The sequence below is a fragment of the Chrysemys picta genome, chromosome 12 (assembly GCF_011386835.1).
Source record: "Chrysemys picta bellii isolate R12L10 chromosome 12, ASM1138683v2, whole genome shotgun sequence".
Lineage (NCBI taxonomy): Eukaryota > Metazoa > Chordata > Testudines > Emydidae > Chrysemys > Chrysemys picta.
Genome location: NC_088802.1, coordinates 2,623,169 through 2,647,227, shown reverse-complemented (window position 1 = coordinate 2,647,227; position 24,059 = coordinate 2,623,169). Strand labels below are relative to the sequence as shown.

Genomic DNA, 24,059 nt, shown 5'->3' with positions numbered 1-24,059 from the left:
AGCCAGGCCTCCCCCCCTGCTCTCCCCTCCCCCCAGCCCTTTCGGCCAGGCCACCCCCCTGCTCCCCCCTCCCCCCCGGCCCCTTCGGCCAGGCCTCCCCCCTGCTCTCCCCTCCCCCCTGCCCCTTCGGCCAGGCCTCCCCCTGCTCTCCCCTCCCCACAGCCCCTTCGGCCAGGCCTCCCCCTGCTTCCCCCCTCCCCCCAGCCCCTTCGGCCAGGCCTCCCCCCTGCTCCCCCCTCCCCCCAGCCCCTTCAGCCAGGCCACCCCCCTGCTCTCCCCTCCCGCCCGGCCCCTTCGGCCAGGCCTCCCCCCTGCTCTCCCCTCCCCCCAGCCCCTTCAGCCAGGCCTCCCCCCTGCTCTCCCCCCACAGTGGAGGGGTCTCTCCCTGGCCCTCGGCTGCGTCCCTCCCACAGGGGGGCTCCCTCCTTCCTTGGTGGGACCCCCCCCCACTCCACACAGAGTTGGCCTCCCAGGATCATAGAGACCAGCCTAGAGCCTCACACAGACCTCCACAGGCACAGAGCTATGGGTAGAGCATCACCCCCCCCCAGCCCTGTCTGGCTGGGCTGGCTGAGTCCTCCAGGTCCTAGAGATCAGGGGGTCGGGGCTAGAGGAGCCGCACAGTAACACTGACCCTGAAGAACGGGCGGATTCTCTCCCCGGCGAAAGAGGCCGGCGGGAAAGTGAATATCGGGTCCCCGGTACCAGCATCGAAAAACGCCACCTGCCCCCGTTCATAGTCCAGATACACCCGGATCCTGCGGGGTGCCCGGCCTGGGGGGAAGGGGATGCGCTGCCGAGGAGACGTGAGAGCCCAGTACTGATCCCCCCAGCACTGCACAGCCCAGATCCCCTGCTCAGGGTTAAGGCTGATCCCTCCCTTCCTGCTCACAGACTCTTTGGCCACCCCCACAGCCCAGGATCCCCCCAACTCCACCTCCACCTCCCAGTAATGTCGGCCGGAGGTGAATCCCTCACAGCCCAGCACACAGAGCTCAGTGTCAAATCTCTCAGGTTTTTTGGGCAGATTCTGCCATGTGCCCCATCTCACACTTCTCCGATCCGCAGACAGGATGAGTCGGGGATTGGCCGTGTCTGGATCCAGAGTCACGTTCGCTGCAGAGAGAGAATCAGAGCGTGAGGGGCAGAGCTCAGCCCTGGGGCAGGGTCTGATCGTGTCAGTGACAGAACCTGCCCCAGCTGGGGAGAGAACCAGGCAACCTCCTGCCTCCAGGATTTACCCAGCTCTGCCTGGGGAGCAGCGCTGAGATCTCAGCCATGGGCAGGGGGGATTCACACCCCGACAGAGCCAGTTCAGGGACAGAGTGAAAGGATCAGCTCAGCTGAGCCAGGCCCCCAGACCCAGCGTCTGAGTCTCAGTGATTCCATCCTTGTGCTTGGGGGAAAGACAAGGAGGGTTAGAGGGAGGTGGGTTTAAGCCACCTCTGTCCTTCCTTTAGTCTCCCTGGACCCTCGTTACAGGGGCCTCAGGGCTGCAAAGCAGAGAGCAGCCAAGTGTGATGCCTCCTGTCTGTGCCCCCAGCAGAGCCGTCCCCTGGGGAGAACAAATCGGGGCAACCGCTCTGGGCCCTGCGCTTTGGGGGGCTCCACGGGGCTGTACGATTGGCTGTCGCTGTCGCTCCCAGAAGAGACAAATCCGTCACTTCCACCACGGTCCCCACACTCCGCTAGGGACAGCCCTGGCCCCCAGCATGGCCTCCAGCATGGCCCCCAACCCACTCCTACAATAACGGCTGGGAGCAGAGTTGCTGTGGAGCCCCTGTGCCAACTTCAAACGGATGGGGGTGTCTCCCTTGCACCGGAGCTATTTTCTGGGGTCTGTTTCCAGGCACATTAAGGCCCCTTTGCTCTGACAGAGCAGCACAAAAGGGCCTGACAATCAGGCCCTGGAATCTTTCCCCACCTGCACCCACCTCTCCCCACAGATGTGATTAGAGATCCTGGCATCATAGGAGGCTCCCAGCAGATTACAGGGAATCCAACGTCCCCCTGTGCCATGATGCGACTCTGCACACCCCGTCTCCCTGCAGAGCCCCCCCCCAACGATCAGCCAGCTGAGCACTAGAAAACCTGCTTTTACAGAGACCCCCCTGGTCCCCCAGGACTGTGTGTAGCTGCGGGGGGGTGAGGACACCGCACACTTACTGAACGGCTGCTTGTCTTGTGCTGGGCTATCGGGGACTTTCCAAACCCCACACTGCTGGCCCCAGGGCTATGCAATGGCTAATACAGTATTGCCGACTTCAAGGGATCAAATCTCAGGAGATTGGCCCAACAATCATGACATGTTTAAAAGGATTCTATTGTGGTTTCTAGGTCAGTCTCTGGATGTTTGAACTCCCCTGGCCCCTCCCCAGGGCGTGCGCATGTGACAATCAGTGTTGCCCACTCGCCCACATGTCCTGGGGAAGGGAATTTTGGCTCCTGCTGCAGGAGCTCTCACCCCCCATCTGCCCGTCTCCTGCCCAACAATTAATCCTGTTCCCACCCAGCCCCCATCAGTTCTGTTCCCATCGAACCCCTCTCAATTCACTCTCCCAGCCCCCATCATCACCGCCCCATCAGTTCAGCACCCCTACCCCACCGCCCTCAGTTCACCCTGCCAGCACTCACCCTATCTGCTCAGAACCCACCAGCAATACAGCCCCCCCAGCCCATCAGCCCCCCACTCACTTCAGGCCCCCTGCAGCCCCCAGGCCATAAGAAAGCCCTCCCAGCCCCACCTCTGCTCCTCCTGGGGTTCTTCACCCTCTCTAGGCCTGAGGGCTACAGTGGGGTTCCCTCTCCCACTTCCCAGGCTGGCAGGGGAGCAGCCGCACTGGGGTGGTGACAGCGGGAGCCCCAGCCGTGCCCAGGGCAGGTGACAGGATTTCTAAGTAACATTAAGCCTCATTTTTAGAACTCTCAAATGTCGGGATTTTTTTTCAGCCACGGCTCTATGGTGAGATCATGAGTGAGGCTTAATTTTACTCAGAAATCGCATCTCTCACAATTAATTCATGAGAGTTGGCATGTCTGCTAATAGGTGATGTCTATCTAACCCCTTTGGACATTTTGAACATTTTTACTTTTGATTTATAAAGTAGAGAGAGGAAACAGAAATGTCCATTTTTGTATGTTGAATTTTCCAATTCTTCACTGTACCACTTGTGCATTTGCTAATAATAATAATATTGCCAGGGGATGTGATGTATGGGCATAAAGAGTTCTGAAAATGAGGTGAGATGTTCCTCTCTGATTTTCCAAAAGGCTCATTTTTAAACTCTTAGAAATCTACGGAGATACACTGCTTGCCCCCTCTCCCGCACCCCAACCCGTCTGCTTAACCCAACCACTAGTTACAAATTCTAAATTCTAAGACAGAAAAAAATCGACTTTTCTCTTTTTAGGAAAGATTTGGGCAGCCACCAGTAATCAGCTCCTGTCAAATGCAAAATTGAAACAAAACCTCAACTATGGTGCTGCCAATGAGCAACCATAATTCATATGAAACTTTTCACTCCCCCTTTGATCCCAGAAATTTACCTTTGTCCCACTGAGGTTTAGAGGACAGTGAGTCTAGAGGGAGAAAAGGGTGAAAAAGACGAAATGTCAGGTTGTCATGTTGAGGAATATATTCACATTGTTAATGTTCTAACACAAAAGCAAAATGAAAACAAAACAAACTTTATGAAGTTCTAGTTAAGGAGGTTTAGTGCAATTCACACCAGTACAAACCATTACACACCTCACTAAAAATAACCCCAAACATTAAAAACTAAGGACATGACCTAAGGTTACATGACAGACCCAGAGATGTTTTACAAGCAATTCAACACCTGTGGCTGGCCCATGACAGCTGACTTGGGCTCGCAGGGCTCGGGCACTGGGGCTGTTTCATTGCAGGGTAGATGCTCGGGCTTGGGCAGAGGCCTGGGCTCTGGGACCCTGTGCCGGGAGAGGGTCACAGAGCCCAGGTTCCAGCCCGAGCCCGAACCTCGTGAGCCGGAGTCAGGGGACACGGGCCAGCCACAGGTGTTTAATTGCTGTGTAGAGAAACCCTCTGAAACCAACACGTCACTCACAGACAGACTCATACACAGACACTTTCTCACTGATTAGCATTCAATCAGCTTTAAATCTGCCCCTGTACCGTTAGTACTTAGTAAAACTGGCTCATCTTTCCTGACAGCCCTGGTGGTCTCATTCTCTCCAGCTCAGGAGGATAAAAGATGGAGAATCTCTAAAGCAGGGGTGGGGAACCTACGGCTCACGGGCTAGATCTGGCCTGTTGCTAAATTTCATCCGGCCCGCAGCCCCCCCGGTCCCCTCCCCCACCACGGGGCTGGAGCCGCAAGTGCCGACTGTCCCCGCCGCAGGGGGGAAGCCCCGAGTCTCTGCGCAGAGCCGCGGGAACTAGGAGTGCGGAGGGTGCTGAAGCACCCCCCAGGTTTTGCGTGGGGTCCCAGCCGCTTGCCCCACGCCCAGCGTCCCAGCTGGCTGTTGGACCCCTGCCCGGGGCTCTGCCCCTGGTACCGCACGCAGGGTCCTGTCTGCTGGCCCTGCACCTGGGGCTCTGCTCCCACCCCCAGATGTGGTTCCAGCCTCAGCCCCCTTACCCCTGTCCACATCCTGCCCCACCCTCCCAGAGCCATGGCCCAGTCTTGGCCCCAGCTCTGGGGAGAGGGGGCACAGACAGGGGTAAGGGGGGGTGCCAGGTAAAAAGTTTGGGGACCACTGGCTTTCAGCTCCCCCACCGGAAAAATTGTTCCAGCGCCACTGCCTAGACCCCCTGTGGGGCTGGAGCCACGAGTGCCGGCTCAGCCTGCTGCGGGGGGAAGCCCCTGTGCCCCTCTCTGTCCCCCTGCGGGTGAGTGGCCCGGGATTGATTTTTTTCCATGAGTCAATGGCCCGTGGTAGAAAAAATGTTCCCCAGCCCTGCTCTAAAGCAAGAGAGGGACTATAATGACACCGGAGGACTTGCAGACAAAAAATCCAAACAAACATACTTCAAAAACAGTGAATTCAGCAGGAAGCCCAAGCTCAGGTTAACGTTCATAGCTGCTAAGAAAGGAAACCCCAAGGGAGTGCGAATGTAGGCCCCAAACCCAGTGTGTATGTGCTGTATTGAGAGCTGAGGAGGGAATTCATAGCTTCCAAATGATTAGTTGACTATCTCCATCCACAATCATTGTCCCTAAGAGATTTCCCCAACTCTGTCAATTATCAGTGTAACATAGGTGAGAAAATTCCCCAGGTGACTGTTTATTACCTGTGAACTTCTTCATTATGGTCTCCAGAGGTACATTTCTTTGAGAAGATTCCCAGATTCTCCATTTCAGGTCAGAAGAAAAGGCCACTGGGTTCTGAAACTTCTCCCTCTCGCATCTGAAGAACAACCCAGTGTTACTCGTTGTGGAGTTCAGTCATATTTGTGTTTTACTAACATGTGTTTTACTCTAGTGAATGGTTGTAGCTCAGCAGACCCTGGAGGATTAAAGTCTCTATTGCCCCAGGAATTGGTCCAATCCCAGCTTGGACACTACAAGCTTCCCCTTCATTCTGGTGAGACCGATATTGGAAAACTGCCTCCAGTTCTGGTGTCCCCATTTTAAAATGGAGGTTGAGAAAGTGGAGACGGTGCAGAGAAGAACCAAAAAACTGATTTGAGGGCTGGTAAAAACGCCTTGCACTGAGAAAACTCCGGCACTTGAGTGTGGGGTATAAATACCGTCATGGGGAGAACAGAGTTGGTATTAAAGGGCTCCTCAGTTTAGCAAACAAAGGGATAACAAGGACCAACTTCTGGAAGCTGAAGCCAGAGAAATTCCAATGGGAAATCAGACAGGCATTGTTAACAGTGCGGGTGGATTAACCATTGGAAGAAACTGCCAAGGGAAGTGGTGGATTCTCCATCTCTGGACAGGGGCGCCAGAACACAGGGGCCGTGGCCCCATCACTTTTAAAAGTGGGAGAGCTCTGCTCTCTGCCTTTGTACCTGCCTTAAAGGCAAGTGATGGGGGGAGGGGGTGATCCACTTGAACCCCCAGATCTTTTTCCGCAGTCCTGCTGCCTAGCCAGTTATTCCCAATTTCATAGTTGTACATTTGATTTTTCCTTCCAACGTGCAGCACTTTGTCTTTATTGAATGTCCCCTTCAATTGATTTTAATCCTTCCTCCCTTCGCCCTGTGTCTCTTGTGTCTATTTGGACTGTAAACGCCCTGGGGCAGGGACTGTCTCTGTCTGTGTGTCTGTGCAGCACCCAGCATGTTGGGCCCTGGTTTTGCCTAGAGCCTCCAGGCACTGCCATAGTGCTACTGATAATAGCACATTATAAACTCCTTAGAGCTGGGAATGTCTCTTCCATCAGATCTCTTGCCACGCCCAGCACACGGATAGAGCTCACTGCATAATTAGAAACAATTAATAAACAGCTCAGAGGGAGACTGGGAACCAGCCCCACACTCTGCACTGCTGGACCATGGGGAGCCAGATCTCGTGTCCAAAACCCCTTCCCTGCATTGGGGAGTGAAAGGGAGAGTGAGAAGGAGCCACCTACCTGCCCAAGGTGCCTTTGATGTCCTAGAGAAGAAAGATAAAAGGAAATTCAGGCCCATCTCTCATACTAAGGATCCCTCCTGCTCTGGAGGGGACTCGCTTTGTCTTCACAGTTTGAGGTTCAAAGAGAAATGATTTGTTATTTATTAATGCAAACAAAACATTAAATGTGCTGCCTTTGCTCTTTTGGAGAAGTGCTCTGACTGCAGGATCTGGGCCCAGGACGTTTGTATAAGGAGGCACACAGTCTCTTTGTGTAACAACATTTCGATAACCACCCGGCACATGGAATCAGAGGGCTCAGGCTTGTGATGTGTTGAACAAGGATCTCCCTAACACTCACAGGTGTGGGGAAGATCCCCTCCTGCAGACTCCAGTGGGTCCAGAGGGAGGGATGCCCCCATGCTGTGCTGCCCACATGCTGTAAACTCTCTCCCCACTCGCCCACAAACATTCTGAAGACCCGTCCTGTGGGGTTCTTGACATCCACAGGAAGGTGGGGCTGGGTGAGAACAATGGGTGTGGGGTACAGAGTAACACAGGGCCATTCACCGTCCTAAGCCCTAGGATCAATGCAGGAAAGCTGAGGAGTGAAGAATGCTGCCCACAGCAGATACTGGCTCCAACAGAGAATCTGACCCTAGATATCAGCTAGAGACCTCCAGGATGCTACATTTTATGTCTCGCCTTTTTTTAAAATTTCCTAGTTAGAGGCATTTTTTGAAAAATAAAATCATTAGAAGGTTTTTGCAATTCTAACGACTACTTACACTTTCAGGCTACCATAAGTAACGAACAGCTCCTATCTAACGTCAGTTCTGGCAGAGAAAATCACCACAGCCTCAGACCTCATGGATCAGTTTTAAGGCCACTATTTTCCCTTTTTGTGGTGTGTAGGAAGAGTGGCAAAATGAGGCTTTAAAGTGAAACTCAACTTCAATCTTAGCTATTTCCATAATTAAAGACAGGTTCCATCTTTAATCTTTTGGAGTTGGCGTTTGGAACACAGGAAATGCCGGACTGGCTCAGACTTGACTCCATCTGATCAGTATTCTGTCTCCAAAGGTGGACAGTGCCAGATGCTTCAGAGGAAGGTGTGAGATAATCTGCCTCCCACATTCTCATCCTTCTCTCTAATAGTTAGTGACTGGCTGAAGCAATGAAGCATGAGGTTTAATATCACTCCGCATATTCCTGCCATTCATATAAATATCCAATCACTTTTGAGATTTGCTAAATGCTTGGTCTCAGCAACATCCTGTGGCAATGAGTTCCACAGTCTAATTACGTGATGTGTGAAAAAGTGTTCATTGGATCAGTTTTGAATTTGTCACCTAATTTGCTTGAATGTCCCTTTGTTCTTGCATTATGAGACAGGGAGAACAGAATTCAGAGTTTGCCATTTTTGGAGGAGTCTTCTCCCACTAGAATTCAAATAAAGAATTTTTTTCATTTAGGACTTGATCCTATGCCCATTGTACTCAAGAAGTATATTTCCATTGACTTTAATGGGTATTTTATCAAGCCCTTAAGGGAAAATAATGTATATTTTAGCAATACTGTATGTTGTGACCTTTCACTCTGTGATGCTCTGTACCTCGGGGGAACACCCTGCACCCCCATGTTCATCTTATAATATGATTGTGTCGTATCCAATGCAATGTTTGTCATGTCCAGTGTCTTCGGAAGGCTCATGATGCACTGAGCATTGTTGTTACAGTGATGTTATAGGTTGTAATTTCATGTATATAGTTATGGGGCTGAAAATGTGTCCTCATGGCTTAAAACAAGCCCAGGCAAAACTCTCCAGGAGCAGAGGGGCAGTTCACACCTCATCAGGTCATGTATGGGACAAACCCAGCCCAGCCTCACAGGAACAAAGGACACTGGCCTAGGCAGAAACAAAGGATCTGTTGGACTTTCAAGTGAGTCACCCCCCTTTCCTTGGACAGTTTGGGACTACGATGAGGTAATGCTCACCTGACCCTTTGCAGTTAATAAATTAGTTTATTCTACCTGAAGCAGTGCGTTTGGTTTGAAGCATGTCAGAGACTCCCCTTGGGATAACAAGCCTGGTACATACTGTGACAGGGTCAGGCCAGATGGATACAGGAGAGAAGGCAGATATATTAGTTCCAGATTAAGTAGATCCCTTTTCCCTGGGTAAGGTAACTGGGGCAGTTCCAGAATAAGCAGGAACTTGCTGGAACCAATTAAGGCAGGTAGGCTAATTAGGACACCGGGAGCCAATTAAGAAGAAACTGCTAGAATCAATTAGGACAGGCTGGCTAATCAGGACACCTGAGTTTAAAAAGGACCTCACTTCAGTTTGTAGCGTGCATGTGAGGAGCTGGGAGCAGGAGGCACTAGGAGCTGAGAGAGAGAAGACATATTGCTGGAGGATTGAGGAGTACAAGCCTTATCAGACACCAGGAGGAAGGTCCTGTTGTAGGATAAAGAAGGTGTTGGGAGGAGGCCATGGGGAAGTAGCCCAGTGAGTTGTAGCCGTCGCTCAGCTGTACCAGGAGTCACTCTAGACAGCTGCAGTCCACAGGGCCCTGGGCTGGAACCCAGAGTAGAGGGCGGGACCAGGTTCCCCCCAAACCTCCCAACTCCTGATCAGACACAGGAGGAATTGACCTGGACTGTGGGTTCTACCAGAGGGAAGGTCTCTGGGCTGTTCCCTGACCCACATGGTGAATCTCTGAGGCGAGGAAAATCTGCCAATAAGCGCAGGACCCACGAAGATAGAGGAGGAACTTTGTCACAATACCAATTTCTTTGTTAAATTGATGAACTCATATAAGCTTGCAGTGCCCAGGGAGCATAACTGGACACTGCAAGATGGACGTTCCTAGGGTTGTGTCTGGGACCGGAGATATTGGCTAGTGTCATTCGGTTACACAATCCAAGCAGCGGCTGGCCAAAAGTGCTCACTCACGTAGCTGGGAGCAGCTTACATGCTAGAGGCTGTGCGGGAACAGCCCAGGAGTGGGGTTCTCACAGCAGAGCAGGGCAAGGCTGGCTCTCAGAGTCGAGGATTGGAGTGACCTAGCAGACCACTGGTCCAGATAACACCAGGGGAACGTCACACACTCCTACACTCCAAAAGCGAAGGGTTTCTTGCCCTGTGAAAGGTTCTGGGGTGTTTCTAACACTGTCTCACCTGCAGGAAGTCACATGCTGGCTGCTGGCACTTCTGCTCCATCTCATTGATCAGGGAACTGAAAGAGGATAGTTCCTCAGATAGTTTGGCAACATAGTCATCCCTCCTCTTTTCAATTTCCTTATTCAGCTCTTCCAACTGGGCCAGCAGGAGTCGCTCTTGTTCCTCCAGAAACTGACGCAGTCGCTGAAATTCAGCCACAATCTTCTGCCTCTCAGTTTCCAGCTGTTTCTGAAATGAAGAGATACAAACAGGGAAAGCACAAGTCAAGGTCAGGAACACCGAGTGAGTTATGGGACATTTTGTAAAGCCTTATGTATGCACACGGGAGCATGTCATTGCAACCCCGTAGAACTTAACTCCTGATATTTTATGGAGAACAAACGCTATGCTCAATAGACAGATGATTTTCCAATGAATTCTGAAGAATCCTAACTGGTGTTTAGAATATGAATGTATCTTGCATTATTAGGATATTCTGTTATCAGTGGCATCTAGAAAACAAGAACCTTCAAACAACAGAAAGTGCAGCAGGTGCGGGATCCAGAACTGGACAGGCCAGAGTTACGTCTGGGGAGCAAACAGTAGAACCCAAACTCAGAAGCCCTTGACTTGAAGTGGGGAACAGAGGCTCTCCACAAAACACATCTAGATGAACAGGGCCATGTTTCTAAAACAGGCTTTAAAATTAGAGCACCAACAATTGCTCTGACGAGTTTTGAATGCACAGGTTAGGATACAAACATTTTGTCACGTCATAAATCTCCAATTTTAATCCACAGAGGGATTCTGAGCACAAACTGGGTGGCTGGCAAGACACCTTTTTGCAGGTTCAAATCTGAGTTTGCAGGGCACTTAGAAACATGTGCATATGAACTGGACACAAGCCCACCAATTCATGCTCTTTCTGGAGCACTCTAGCTCCTGATACCCCAGGAGCAAGAAACTTACATCATATTTAGAACCCAAATCTTCTTCATGGCAACGTCTAGCAGCGATATCACTAGGGCCTGTTCCAAAGCTCACCACAATCACTAGGAGTCTTTCCAGTGACTTCAGTAGGGTTTGGTGAGGTGTTAAGTGACCAGCCTTCCCTGGGGCAGCAGATTTCTCTAGTGGCTGCCCGCGCTATTCTGTTGTGGTTATTGTTCGAGGGCTTTCCCTTAGCCCCGCCCCTGGTTCTTGTCACGCAGACAGAAAGCAGAAGACCAAAAGTCTAAAGAGCAGGCAAGGTGATGTTTGCTGGGGTTAGTTCCAAGCAAGCATGTCCATAGCTCTACACGCCAGCAGAGACTTTACCCCACGTCTCCCTTCCCAGTTCTGAGCCTTGCCTGTGTCCCCGTTCCCCATTTCCTCCTTCTTAGCAGGTCCAAATATACCTGCAGTGCGCGCCCCTAGTCACATCCCTTACAACTTATGGGCATGTTCTGTTCTGGAGGGTCATGAGTCTGGGGTCTTCATCCCACCTCTTCTGTAACCCAGGGGAGGGTGAGGAGTAAGGTTGTGGCCTGGCCAAGGCCAGGATTTTCTTTGCTTTTTAGTATTTCTTATGCCTCCCGAATCCCCATTTGCCCCTCCTAATTGGTTGCTTGACCTTGGCTTGAAAGAGGAGCCAGGCAGCCTTCCCGTGTGTTCTCATATATTTTTATTAGGCCTGGTCTACACTACGGGTTTAGGTCGACTTTAGCAGCGTTAAACCGAATTAAGCCTGGACACGTCCACACAACGAGGCCCTTTCTTTCGACTTAAAGGGCCCTTTAAACCGGTTTCTTTACACCACCTCCGACGAGGGGATTAGCGATAAAACCAGCCTTTGCGGGTCGGAATTGGGGTAGTGTGGACGGAATTCGATGTTATTGGCCTCCGGGAGCTATCCCACAGTGCTTCATTGTGACCGCTCTGGACAGCGCTCTCAACTCAGATGCACTGACCAGGTAGACAGGAAAAGACCCGCGAAGGTTTGAATTTCATTTCCTGTTTGCCCAGCGTGGAGAGCACAGGTGACCACGCAGAGCTCATCAGCACAGGTAACCGTCATGGAGTCCTCCCAGGATCGCAAAAGAGCTCCAGCATGGACCGAACGGGAGGTACGAGATCTGCTCGCCATATGGGGCGATGAAGCAGTGATAGCTGAACTCCGTAGCAGTAAAAGAAATGGAAAAGTATTAGAAAAGATCTCCAAGGCCATGAAGGACCGAGGCCATAACAGGGACACACAGCAGTGCCGCGTGAAAATTAAGGAGCTACGGCAAGCCTACCACAAAGCCAGAGAAGCAAACGGAAGGTCCGGGGCAGAGCCGCAAACTTGCCGCTACTACGCGGAGCTGCATGCGATCCTAGGGGGTGCAGCCACCACTACCCCAACCGTGTGCTATGACTCTCTCACTGGAGAAACACACAGGGAAGACGGTTCGGGGAACGAGGAAGATGACGATGGAGGTACTGTAGGTAGCTCACAGCAGCAAGGAAGCGGAGAAACCGGTTTCCCCAACAGCCAGGATATGTTTGTGACACTGGACCTGGAACCAGTAACCCCCGAACTCACCCAAGACCCTCAGGGCACACAGGAGACCTCTGGTGAGTGTAACTTTGTAAATATTTGTAAACATTACAAAAAAAAGCAAGCAAGTCTGTTAACGTGTATGGGGATGGAGCGGAAATCCTCCAGGGACATCTCCAGAAAGCTCTCCTGGTTGAAATGGGGTGATTTTATTAAGGGGGACATTCAGAGGCGCCCGTTCCTGCTATTTGGACCAGAAATGTTCCCCGCTGTTAACCACGCGGTGGGGGGGAGGGGTGAAGTGATCATCCCAGAGAATCGTGTGTGTGTGTGTGGGGGGGGTGTGGTTTACTTGTGTTTGTGCCGCATGTTAACCGGGAAACCGCAGCCCCCTCCTTTTACATTGAAACCCCATTTTAAATGGACAACCCAATTCATCCTTGATATGGGAAATGCGCTGCTGTTTGCAACCTTTCCCGCATGTTAAGAAGGTTAAATAAGCCAAAACACTGTGGCCTACGATGGCTGCCTGCAAGCCGAAATATGCGACCTTGTAATGAAAGAGTGTACCCATTGTTCCCTAAAATGTGTCTTTTTTAAGCACCTCTCCCTTCTCCTCCACCAGCTGCAAATGTTTCTCCTTCGCAGAGGCTCGTGAACATTAGAAAGAGAAAACGTAGGACGAGGGACGAGATGTTCACGGAGCTGCAGATGTCCGCCCAGGCTGATAGAGCACAGCAGAATGCGTGGAGGCAGTCAATGACGGAGATGAGAAAAGCCCAATATGAACGAGAGGAGAGGTGGCGGGCTGAATCGCGGGAAGAACAGAGCAAGTGGCGGGCTGAAGACGATAGGTGGCGTCAGCTTGCAGACAGACGGCAAGAGGCAATGCTCCGTCTGCTGGAGCATCAAAGTGATATGCTCGAGCGTATGGTTGAGTTGCAGGAAAGGCAGCAGGAGCAGAGACCGCCGCTACAGCCCCTGTGTAACCAACAGCCCTCCTCCCCAAGTTCCATAGCCTCCTCACCCAGACGCCCAAGAACACGGTGGGGGGGCCTCCGTCCACCCAGTCACTCCACCCCAGATGATCGCCCAAGCATCAGAAGGCTGGGCTTCAATAAGAGTTAAAGTTTTAAAATGCAGTGTGTCCTTTTCCATCCCTCCTCCCCCACCCATCCCAGCTACCTTGGCAATTATCCCCCTACCTCTGTAAGGAACTAATAAAGAATGCATGAATGTGAAAAAACAATGACTTTATTGCCTCTGCAAGCGGGAGGGGAGGGGAGGGTGGGGTGGGGTGGTTGGTTTACAGGGAAGTAGAGTGAACCGGGTCGGGGGGGGGGTTGGAGGGTTCATCAAGGAGAAACAAACAGAAGTTTCACACAGTAGCCTGGCCAGTCACAAAACTCGTTTTCAAAGCTTCTCTGATGCGCACCGCGCCCTGCTGTGCTCCTCTAACCGCCCTGGTGTCTGGCTGTGCGTAATCAGCGGCCAGGCGAGTTGCCTCAACCTCCCACCCTGCCATAAATGTCTCCCCCTTACTCTCACAGATATTGTGGAGCGCACAGCAAGCAGCAATAACAATGGGGATATTCTTTTCGCTGAGGTCTGAGCGAGTCAGTAAGCTGCGCCAGCGCGCTTTTAAACGTCCAAATGCACATTCCACCACCATTCGGCACTTGCTCAGCCTGTAGTTGAACAGGTCCTGACTCCTGTCCAGGCTGCCTGTGTATGGCTTCATGAGCCATGGCATTAAGGGGTAGGCTGGGTCCCCAAGGATCACGATAGGCATTTCAACATCCCCAATGGTCACTTTCTGGTCCGGGAAGAAAGTCCCTTCCTCCAGCTTTCGAAACAGAGCAGAGTTCCTGAAGACGCGAGCATCATGTACCTTTCCCGGCCATCCCACGTTGATGTTGGTGAAACGTCCCTTGTGATCCACCAGGGCTTGCAGCAGCATTGAAAAGTACCCCTTGCGGTTTATGTAGTCGGTGGCTTGGTGCTCCGGTGACAAGATAGGGATATGGGTTCCGTCTATGGCCCCGCCACAGTTTGGGAATCCCATTTCAGCAAAACCATCCACTATTGACTGCACGTTGCCCAGAGTCACTACCCTTGCTATCACCAGGTCTTTCATTGCCCTGGCAAATTGGATCACAGCAGCCCCCACAGTAGATTTGCCCACTCCAAATTGATTCCCGACTGACCGGTAGCTGTCTGGCGTTGCAAGCTTCCACAGGGCTATTGCCACTCGCTTCTCAACTGTGAGGGCTGCTCTCATCTTGGTATCCTGGCGTTTCAGGGCAGGGGAAAGCAAGTCACAAAGTTCCATGAAAGTGCCCTTACGCATGCGAAAGTTTCGCAGCCACTGGGAATCGTCCCATACCTGCAGCACGATGCGGTCCCACCAGTCTGTGCTTGTTTCCCGGGCCCAGAATCGGCGTTCCACGGTATCAACCTGCCCCAGTAACACCATGATTTCCACATTGCTGGGGCCTGTGCCTTGTGAGAGGTCTATGGCCATGTCAATTTCCTCATCACTCTCGTCGCCGCGCTGCAATCGCCTCCTCGCCTGGTCCGGGTTTCGCCTTGGCATGTTCTGGCTCTGCATATACTCCAGGACAATGCGCGTGGTGTTCATAGTGCTCATAATTGCCGCGGTGATCTGAGCGGGCTCCATGATCCCAGTGCTAGCTATGGCGCCTGGTCAGAAAAAAGGCGCGAAAGTAGTATCTGATGGACCAGGAGAAGGAGGGCGGGAGGGAGGGAGGGCCGAGTGACGACATGGCGTACAGGTACAGGAACAGGGAGAAACACAAACAACTGTCACACAGAATGGTCCCCCCAAAGATTAAACTGGAAACCCTGGGCTTAGCAGGCCATTGATTTCACGGAGGAAGGGGAAGCAAATGAACACAGAACAAATCTATTTTTTACATCTTAAGGTGGCAGCCGATGCTGCAGCATGAGTGACAGCCATGCCAGTACGATGATGATGGATACCAATCATAATATGCCATCATCTGCCAAAAGGCAAGGGGCTGCTGCTGTGTAGCAATGCAGCCCCACGTCTGCCAGCCCCACGTCCGCCAGCACCCAGCATCGCCCTCGGCCTCTTCTGGGTGCTTAGCAGACAATATTGGGCAATTGGCAGAAAATAGTATATTATGACTGGTAACCGTCATCATCGAAACAGTAGCATGTCTGCCCAGGTGGCCATGATTGACAGCCATACCAGTACGACGATGACGGGTACCAGTCATAATATACCATCGCCTGCAAGGGGCTGGTGCAATGCAGCCCTACGGCTGCCAGCCCCACGGCTATCACTCATGCTACACCGTCTACCGCCAAAAGGCAGTTAGCAGCTGCTGCTGTGTAGCAATGCAGTCCCACGTCTGCCGGCACCCAGAGGACATATGGTGACGGTGAGCTCAGCTGAGCTGAGCGGGCTCCATGCTTGCCGTGGTATGTTGTCTGCACAGGTAACCCAGGTAAAAAGGCGCGAATCTATTGTCTGCCGTTGCTGTGACGAGGGGGGAGGGGCCTGACGACATGTACCCAGAACCACCCGCGACACTGTTTTGCATCATCCGGGCATTGGGATCTCAACCCAGAATTCAAAGAAAAGGCGCGAACCGCTTCTCGGCTCGAGCTGTGGCGCAAACGTAGTATCTGACGGCCTAGGGGAAGGAGGGAGGGGGGCCGAGTGACGACATGGCGTACAGGCACAGGGAATTAAAATAAAGAACGGTGGCTGTGCATCAGGGAGAGACACAAACAACTGTCACAGACTGGTCCCCCCCAAAGATTAAACTGAAAACCCTGGGTTTAGCAGGCCGTTGATTTGACGGAGGGAGGGGGAAGCAAATGAATACAGAGAAAATCTATTTTTTACATCTTAAGACGACGGTGCAGCGTGACTGATAGCCCTCGGCATCTTTCTGGGTGCTTGGCAGCAAATACGGGGCGGTGTATGACGATGGTCTTCAGGCCTATTGCACAATCGGCTGCTCGGGGAAGACTCTGCTAACGTGCGATGACCCGACTTGTAATAGGCCGGCTAACAGTCATAATACACCATTTACTGCCAAAAGGCAAGCCCCACGGCTGCCAGCACCCAGATCGCCGATGAAGGCTACCAGTCTACTGCACCGTCTACCGCCAAAAGGCAGTTAGCAGCTGCTGCTGTGTAGCAATGCAGTCCCACGTCTGCCGGCACCCAGAGGACATATGGTGACGGTGAGCTCAGCTGTGCTGAGCGGGCTCCATGTTGTCTGCACAGGTAACCCAGGTAACCCAGATAAAAAGGCGCGAATCTATTGTCTGCCATTGCTGTGACGGGGGAGGGAGGGGCCTGACGACATGTACCCAGAACCGCCCACGACACTGTTTTGCATCATCCGGGCATTGGGATCTCAACCCAGAATTCCAAGGGGCGGCAGAGACTGCGGGAACTGTGGGATAGCTGTGGGATAGCTACCCATAGTGCAATGCTCCGGAAGTCGACGCTAGCCTCGTACTGTGGACGCGGTCTGCCGACTAGAGCACCTAGAGCATTTTATTGTGTGGACATACACAATCGGCTGTATACAACCGATTTCAATAAAACCGGCTTCTATAAATTCGAACTAATTTCGTAGTGTAGACATACCCTTATACTCCCACCTTACTCTGTAACACTTTCTCTGTTCTTATCTGTTCCCATTATACTAACAAACCCATCTGGCCAGGCAGAAGCGACACACAGTGTCTTTGTCCTTTTATCTTCACACATATTAGTAAAGATGTATGAATATCAAAAGTCAAACCCAAAATTCTATCTCAGGTTAACAAACAGGCTTATATGCGAACAGTTGTGTCTGTTGAAAGTAAAGCCAAAAATGGGGGAGGAATTCGCAAAAAAAAAAAAAATGAAATTTCAAAGTTGTTTCCATTTTCAGTGTTCAAAATGGGACTTTTAGTTTGTTTGAAAAATATCATGAAATAACTTGAAAAAAATTCACATTTCTGTTTCCCCTTTTTCCTAAAATGTAATAAAATAATGTCCATTTCCACCACCACCCCATTTGTTCCTTTTATTCCATTCTCTCCGGAATGCTTCAAAAGTTCTCCCATTTTAGAAAAATTGGCAAAAAGAAAAATTAAAATCTAGGAGAAAAAACCTGGAAATTATTCATGTTATTGTATCAGTGGCAAAATGGATGAAATGGGGAAACAAAGGAATAAAAAACATTTGAAATTTTGAAAAAAATGTCAGCTTTTTAAAACCAAAATGAAAACTTCAGTTTGAAATGAAAATAAACATTTTTGTTCATTCTGAAATTTCCTGTCAAAAAACTGATTTTTATTTATTTATTTGCAAAAGACAGTTTCCCATGGAAAAAATTGTTTTCTACAAAATCCCATTTTCCTACAGGACATTTTTGTGGTTGAATTTTGACCAGCTCTAGCTGAAAGATAAAGGAGAAACTACTGTTAGCTAAACAAATTACACTCACATTATGAATGGAAATATCTGGATTATTAAAACTCTTTCCTTAATGCTCCATTTTCCTGTTTATACTCAATTAAAGCAGAACAGTTTTTCTTTCCAATGAGAATAAATAAGTAACAATCTTTCATGGAAGAGAAGATGTTGCTAAATGTTCTTCTTCTGTTAGACTAAGCAGAGTATCAATAATGTCCCTGTGCACGTTTGTCTCTGAGTAAGAACGGCACCTACCAGCAGTTCCTGGCTTGTATTTTCCCCACTCGATTTATACAACAGAATCTCGTCTCTCTCTTTTTTCAAAATCTCCAAACGGCTCCGAATTTGTTCCTAACAAAAGAAAAACTGGTTTAGTTTCAGTTGCTTTTGGAGGATTTTCCCCCATTTTATTTTTATTTTCAGGAATATTAAATGCATAATAAAATGGGTGAGTGCTCCAGCCACATGACTATAGAGTCCTTCTCATGCTTGCAGTCTCTCTCTCTCCTGCAAATGACTCTCTAAGTATTCATCCCCAGTGGAACAGCTTCAGCAAGAGAGATGGAAGGAGCCCCACCTCAGAATATCCCATAGAGAGATGGCAGATCCCTGTTCAAATCCCGTCTCCTCATCACGTGGAAGAGGGACTTGAACCTGTGGTCTCCCATGTCCCAGGTGAGTGCTCTAAACACCCGGCTAAAGACGATGAGGGAGAGCGTTCTGTGAGTGAACTCACCTGAGGGGCCTCAGGCCGCCTACCAGCTTAGGCCCCACACAGGAGTTAGACGGCCTAAGGCTGATCTTCCCTGGGGCTTAGGTGGGAGACCGGCATCGAGATGCCTTGAGCGAGGCAGCAGTGCGCATGGCCAGGGGCAGAAACACAGGTGCTGAGGGAACTAGTTACTGAAAACACAGAGGCCGAGGGAGTTTAGGCACCGACAGGGCTCAGCCAGAGTTTTGTGAATGGCAGTGGAGGCTCAAATTGGGGTTTAGGCGCCTAAGTAAATATTGTGAATCGAGGCCTCACTGACAGAGAAACTGAGCTAAGGACGGGGCTGGACTGAGGCTTCACTTCCTCACTTCACACGTGTTCGCTCTGCTCATGCTCACTGCGAATTTTCTGAGCAGTCTCCGAACCACACTGTCACCCAGGGCATGTTTTGATACATCACCGGCCTTGGCATTTCTAAGTGGGCCTGAGAAATAATCTTCCCCCCTCCCCCTATGCACAACCAATTCCTGATGCCCCCGCCCCCCACCAAGCACTGGGATTGCTGGAGAACGTAGGGGAGAGTCAGTGAGATGAGTCACTGGGACACCGTCCAAACAGAACTAACCCAGTGACACACACAAACTGTGGGCATGTGGCAGCTTTCATTCTTCTTTACTCCCAGCCTCCCACCCAAAAAGTGCAGCCGAGCTGCTTGATCCTTGTAACCAGAGTGATAGATGAACATCCGTTACATTTTCAAGACTCCCTGCTATAAAAGATATTTAACGTGTCTTGGTTTTCATTATGGAGAGGGACGAGAAGGAGAAAGGGGGCTGTTGCTTGGCTGAGGAGGAAAAGATGGTAAGGAACGGACATAATTCTTTCCCAGTTGCCAAAGCCGGTGTGTTCTCCTCCCTGATCCTCCATCTCCTTCCCCCCTGATAACAGGACCCTGGATCTTCATTTTGAACATATGGTCACCCTACCCTGCCTCCGCAGATTTCAAGAAACCTGCTGGAATGGGCCAGGCCCCCGCAACTGTTGTCCATTGTGTCTGAGAAGCAAACCCTGTTCCCACTCTACAGCGATTAAAAGGAAGCTGTGTGTGAGCTGGAACTTGTGGAGTTTCCTGCCCCCGTGTGGATTTTTCCCTGCACAGGGGCTGCCCTTGCTCTAGGGCACACAAATCATACCCTGCTTTCCATCTCCTGGTACTATTAAAGCCATACAGCCCTGCTAGCGTGGGTGTAGTTACACCTGTATAACCGGGTGTAGCTTATTCCTGTATGGAAAGGGAAACAAGCGTTCCTGGCATCAGGCACCTTTATACCAGTACAACTTGTATTCACACCGGGGGGGGGGGGGGGGGGGGGTTGCTGATATAACTCTTGTTTTAAAAAAAAAAATCCCAGCCCTTCCCAACACAGATTGGTGCAAAAACTGTATGCAGAGCAGGCCTTAAAAACATGTCTCCTCAACGTTCTTCCTGTATGAAATCCCTTCTGCTTTTCTACCTTGTCACTGTAGGAAGCCAGTTTTATTACGTTGCTGGTTTTATAGTTCTCAGATGGCTGTTCTGATTGTTCGAGCAGGTCTGGGCTGGGATCAGGGCCGGCTCTAGCTTTTTTGCCACCCCAAGCAAAAAAAAACCAACAAAAAATGACGGAGCGGTTGGAGCCGCAAAGTAAAAAAGAAACAAACAAAAACCACAACTGTGTGGGGCGGCCGGAGCATGGGTGGAGAGGGACTCCCGGCGCTGCCTACGTGCCCCGGGCAGCGGGGTGCGCACCTGAGCTGGGGGGGAGGAGGGAGCAGGGGGAGAGAGAGAAGGGGGGGCATCCAAGGCTTCCTTAAGCGGGGTACTCGCCCTGCAGCCCCGACCACCGTGCCGCCGGGAGGGCTCCGCGCCATACGCGGCGAATTATATGGGCCCGTGGTGTCTGAGCACCAGGAATATTCAGGGCTGGGGGCTGTGCTCCACCAATATCTGGAGCTGGGTCCCGGCCCCCGCCAACCCGGAGCATCCTCCCCCCGCCCCAGAGCTTCCCTGCCTGAAAGAAAACAGCTGGTGCCTCCCCCTTGCTTGTGCTGCCCCCTACCTGCCGCTGTTTGCCTAGGGCTATCGCAGCACAGGAGGAGGGGGAGGGGGCCAGCCTGGGGACGGGGGAGGAGGGAGGATGCACACTCACACATGTTTTGCAGCCCTCCCCTCCCCTCGGACATCTGGAGTGGACCTCACTCACCTGAGCAACTGCTGGGACTTTGGTGAGTGTTTGATCCTGTGATCCACACCCCTGGCAGTCTCCTTCACCCCCCCCCCAGCACCCACCACAGGGGAGATGGGGGCTTCCTAGACCTGAGCACTGGGGCTTGGGTGAATTTTGTGACACCCTCTCTCCGCCCCCCAGCCACCACCCTGCAGTCCCCACTCCTGCCCCATGCTGGGCAAGGGGCAGCCCCATCCCCCATCCCCAGTGAGGCTATGGTGAGGGGCAGCAGCAGGGGAGGCCACACGTGATGGCAACCCCCCCCCCGGTACCCACCATAGGGGGGCGAGTGGGCTTTCTGGAGCTGAGAGAGGCCCTAGGAGCATGTGCAGCGACCGTGGTGCAGAGTGAGTGTGCTGCGGGGAGGACGGGGGGGGGGGGAAGAGGAGGGGTCCCTCCCCCAGAGCTTGCTGCTGCCAGTGGGATGGGGAGGAGTCCTCTCTGGCCCTAGCCCTGGGGCAGCCTGTCTGCACCCCAAGTTCCTTATCCCCAGCCCTGCCCCACCCCAGAGCCTGTGCCCCCAGCACCCCAACCCTGAGCCCCAGCCCTGAGCACCCTCCTGTACTGTGAACCCCTCATCCCCAGCCCCACCCCAGAGCCCTCACCTGAGGGGAAAAACACACAACTTAAATTTGGAGGTCAGTTTGGAGTATCATTGTGTTTAGCACAATACTTGATTATTTTACACCCTTTAAAGTATGTAACTAGTCATATACAGGTGTTATGAAGTGGGAATGTTCTTAATGTTTTCTCTGAATACTGTGCGGGTGCCTCAGTTTCCACTATGCATTTCTTAAGGATCTAGATGGTGGGATAAGGGGGTGTGACTGTTGCAGAGCCCGAGAGGGCCAGTGTGATGGTGTCTGCACAGAGAATGGCCAACACCCTGTCTCCTGGCAACTGATGGCCTGGGCCGCTCTCCTGCAAGGTGCCAACTGAAGATGTTGGAGAACAAAGAGATCAGGTGGCCTCCTAATGCCTGGAAAAGAGACAAAGGCCAGAGGAGGGAGTGTCAGTGCTTGTGTGGACTCCTGGGAAGCGCATGGTGTGGAAGGGGATGCTCGGATGCTCTGGAACTACTCCATACAAAGCCAGTCAGGACTCTGGGGGACCCTCCTCTCTCTGAGCATACTGTCTCCAGGGCAAGAAGCTTACACCTTCCTGGGTCTGACCTCGGAGCATTCAGCATCCCCTTCCACACCGTGCGCTTCCCGCAGCGAGTCCGCCCAGGCGGGGTCCTGGGGCAGCCAGAGGTCCCCGCACCCCAACTCTGCAGTCAGACGTGACTCTCAGCCAGCCGGGAAAACAGAAGGTTTATTAGACGACAGGAACACAATCTAAAACAGAGCTTGTAGGTACAGAAAACAGGACCCCTCAGTCAGGTCCATCTTGGGGTGGGGGTGGAGAGCCCAGACCCAAGTTCTGGGCCTCTTCCCATTTCCCGAGCCAGCTCCAAACTGACACTCCCTCCTCTGGCCTTTGTGTTTCTTCCGGACAAGGAGGCCACCTGATCTCTTTGTCCCCAACACCTTCAGTTGGCACCTTGCAGGGGAAACTGAGGCACCCACACAGTATGCAGAGAAAACATTAAGAACATTCCCACTTCGTCACAACAGCTGCAACAAAATATAATACTGTATATTGAAGCAGGCAAGTGCTGCTTCTGACTTTCCACTTTTAACTGACCCTTGTCATCTTGTGGCGCCGACGTGTTGTAGCTTCATTTTATCCCAGCAACTAATTCTTGATTTGTAGGACCACTAATAATCAACAATGGATTTTTCTGATAGTGATATTGTGCGATAAAGAGAAACTTAAATGCTTATGGCTTCCAGTCTATGTTTACACTATTTAATAAAATATATATATCGGCTTACAGGGCGAGAGCGGGGGGGCACCACCAAAAATTATACAAACCTGCCGCCTATGCTCCGCGCCGCTCCGGTCGGCAGGCAGGGAAGGACGTGGGCTGCCCTGCCGGGCTTGCTGCAGGGCGCTCCCCTCCTCTATGCCACCACCCCCTACAGGACAGCCGGAGCAGCAACCAAAAAGAAAAAAGAAAAAAGAAAAATCCTGCGGGGCGGCCGAAGTGGCAAAGCGCAAAAAAAAAAAAGGATTGGAGGCAATGCCGCCCCTTCGAATCTGCCACCCCAAGCAGGAGCTTGCTCGGCTGGTGCCTGGAGTGGGCCCTGGCTGGGATGCCTCCAAATGCAAACATTACCTGGTAATCCACAGCAGCCTCATCAAGAGGAAGCACGGTGTGGTCTTTGTGACTGCGGGACTCTCTGCACACCACACAGATGGGGGTTTGATCCACTTCACAGAAGAGTTTCAAAAGCTCCTCATGTTTTTCACACGCTTTCTTCCCCCTCGGCTCTGGGATTTTTTTGGCTATTTCAACTACATTCCTCAGGTCCCGGTTAGGCTGAAATTCTCCTTCCTGGAACGGTTCTCTGCACTGAGGGCAGGGATAAGGGGGGGAGACTTTGGACTCCTTGCAGTACTGAGTGATGCAGGATCGGCAGAAATTGTGCCCACACTTGATGAGAATCACTGGATTGTCAAAAGAAGCCAGGCAAATGGAACAGATAACAGCCTCTTGGAGATCTTTTATCCCCCCTCTTGCGGCCATGGCACCTACGAGAAATAAGAAAGTAAGTTTTATTTTCACTTTACTCAGAAATGTGTCTATTCCCGATAGAAGCTGGCCTCCGCCCTTCCTGCAGCCTACTGCAGCTGCCTGCTTCCTGCCTCATTGCTGATCTGTTGTGAATGTTTTTGCTGGACCCTGGGATCCTTCAGTTCTGGAAAGGAGAAAATATAAGAAGATAGGACTCAGGGGAGAGGTCTATAAAATAATGACTATATTGAACTCCTACATTTGTACAGATTAGACTTTAAACAAATATTTCCCCATGCAGTCATAAAACAGAATTAAGTAAATCAAGTCACTGAAGAGATACAAGTATCAGGGGGTAGCCATGTTAGTCTGTATCCACAAAAACAACGAGGAGTCTGGTGGCACCTTGAAGACTAACAATTTATTTGGGCATAAGCTTTCTGAAGAAATGGGTTTTTTACCCATGAAAGCTTATGCTCAAATAAATCTGTTAGTGTTTAAGGTACCACCGGACTCCTTGTTGAAGAGATACAAGCATTTTCTAAATAAAAGAGCCGGTCATAAAATCCCTCATTCCATGCCCACAAAATCTTTATAGAGGCCAACAGTATTGGCAGAATTATGGCAAAAATATGCCATTATACTTTCCTTCAGCCATCATAGTTAGAAATAATTTTTTAAAATTTCAAAACAGGATCTGATGTGAATTAGAAATAGATCAGAGTTGCAATGTTCGTTTGATTGGGACTGGAACTGTGCCAAAG

At 51.3% G+C, this 24,059-nt stretch overlaps 3 protein-coding genes across 5 annotated transcripts in view; 2 read left to right on the top strand and 1 right to left on the bottom strand.

Annotated features, from left to right (window-relative positions):
- Positions 1-369: 369 nt before the first annotated feature.
- LOC122173068 (E3 ubiquitin-protein ligase TRIM7-like) lies at positions 370-23,740 on the bottom strand. 2 transcript variants are annotated; one of them, XM_065564096.1, is made up of 7 exons: positions 22,897-23,738; positions 17,952-18,047; positions 9,727-9,957; positions 6,562-6,584; positions 5,273-5,388; positions 3,547-3,579; positions 370-1,116 (listed from the first exon to the last, which is right to left on the bottom strand). In XM_065564096.1, the coding sequence occupies exons 1-7, from the start codon at positions 23,305-23,307 to the stop codon at positions 608-610; spliced, it is 1,419 nt and encodes a 472-aa protein (XP_065420168.1). In that variant the 5' UTR covers positions 23,308-23,738; the 3' UTR covers positions 370-607. The 2 variants fall into 2 exon arrangements, with proteins under 2 accessions (XP_065420168.1, XP_065420169.1); XM_065564097.1 differs by lacking the exon at positions 3,547-3,579 and having other exon boundaries at positions 22,897-23,740.
- On the top strand, positions 11,379-13,483 carry LOC135974901 (uncharacterized). The gene is made up of 2 exons (XM_065564098.1): positions 11,379-12,303; positions 12,852-13,483. The coding sequence occupies exons 1-2, from the start codon at positions 11,763-11,765 to the stop codon at positions 13,352-13,354; spliced, it is 1,044 nt and encodes a 347-aa protein (XP_065420170.1). The 5' UTR covers positions 11,379-11,762; the 3' UTR covers positions 13,355-13,483.
- LOC135974899 (uncharacterized) overlaps positions 23,190-24,059 on the top strand; it is a 16,837-nt gene continuing 15,967 nt past the window's right edge. Inside the window, exon 1 of one of the 2 annotated variants that reach the window (XM_065564085.1) lies at positions 23,190-23,329. The gene's annotated coding sequence lies outside the window, so the exon portion shown is untranslated. The remainder of the gene's footprint in view (positions 23,330-24,059) is intronic. The other variant, XM_065564084.1, reaches the window with a different exon arrangement.

Coding starts and splice junctions, on each gene's coding strand:
- LOC135974901 (XM_065564098.1), top strand. CDS start 11,763: ATGGAGTCCTCCCAGGATCGCAAAAGAGCTCCAGCATGGACCGAACGG. Junction 12,304..12,851: donor GGGCACACAGGAGACCTCTG/GTGAGTGTAACT, acceptor CTCCTCCACCAG/CTGCAAATGTTTCTCCTTCG.
- LOC122173068 (XM_065564096.1), bottom strand. CDS start 23,307: ATGGCCGCAAGAGGGGGGATAAAAGATCTCCAAGAGGCTGTTATCTGT. Junction 18,048..22,896: donor AGGCTGCTGTGGATTACCAG/GTAATGTTTGCA, acceptor TTCTTTTGTTAG/GAACAAATTCGGAGCCGTTT. Junction 5,389..6,561: donor ATCAAAGGCACCTTGGGCAG/GTAGGTGGCTCC, acceptor GTTGTTCTTCAG/ATGCGAGAGGGAGAAGTTTC.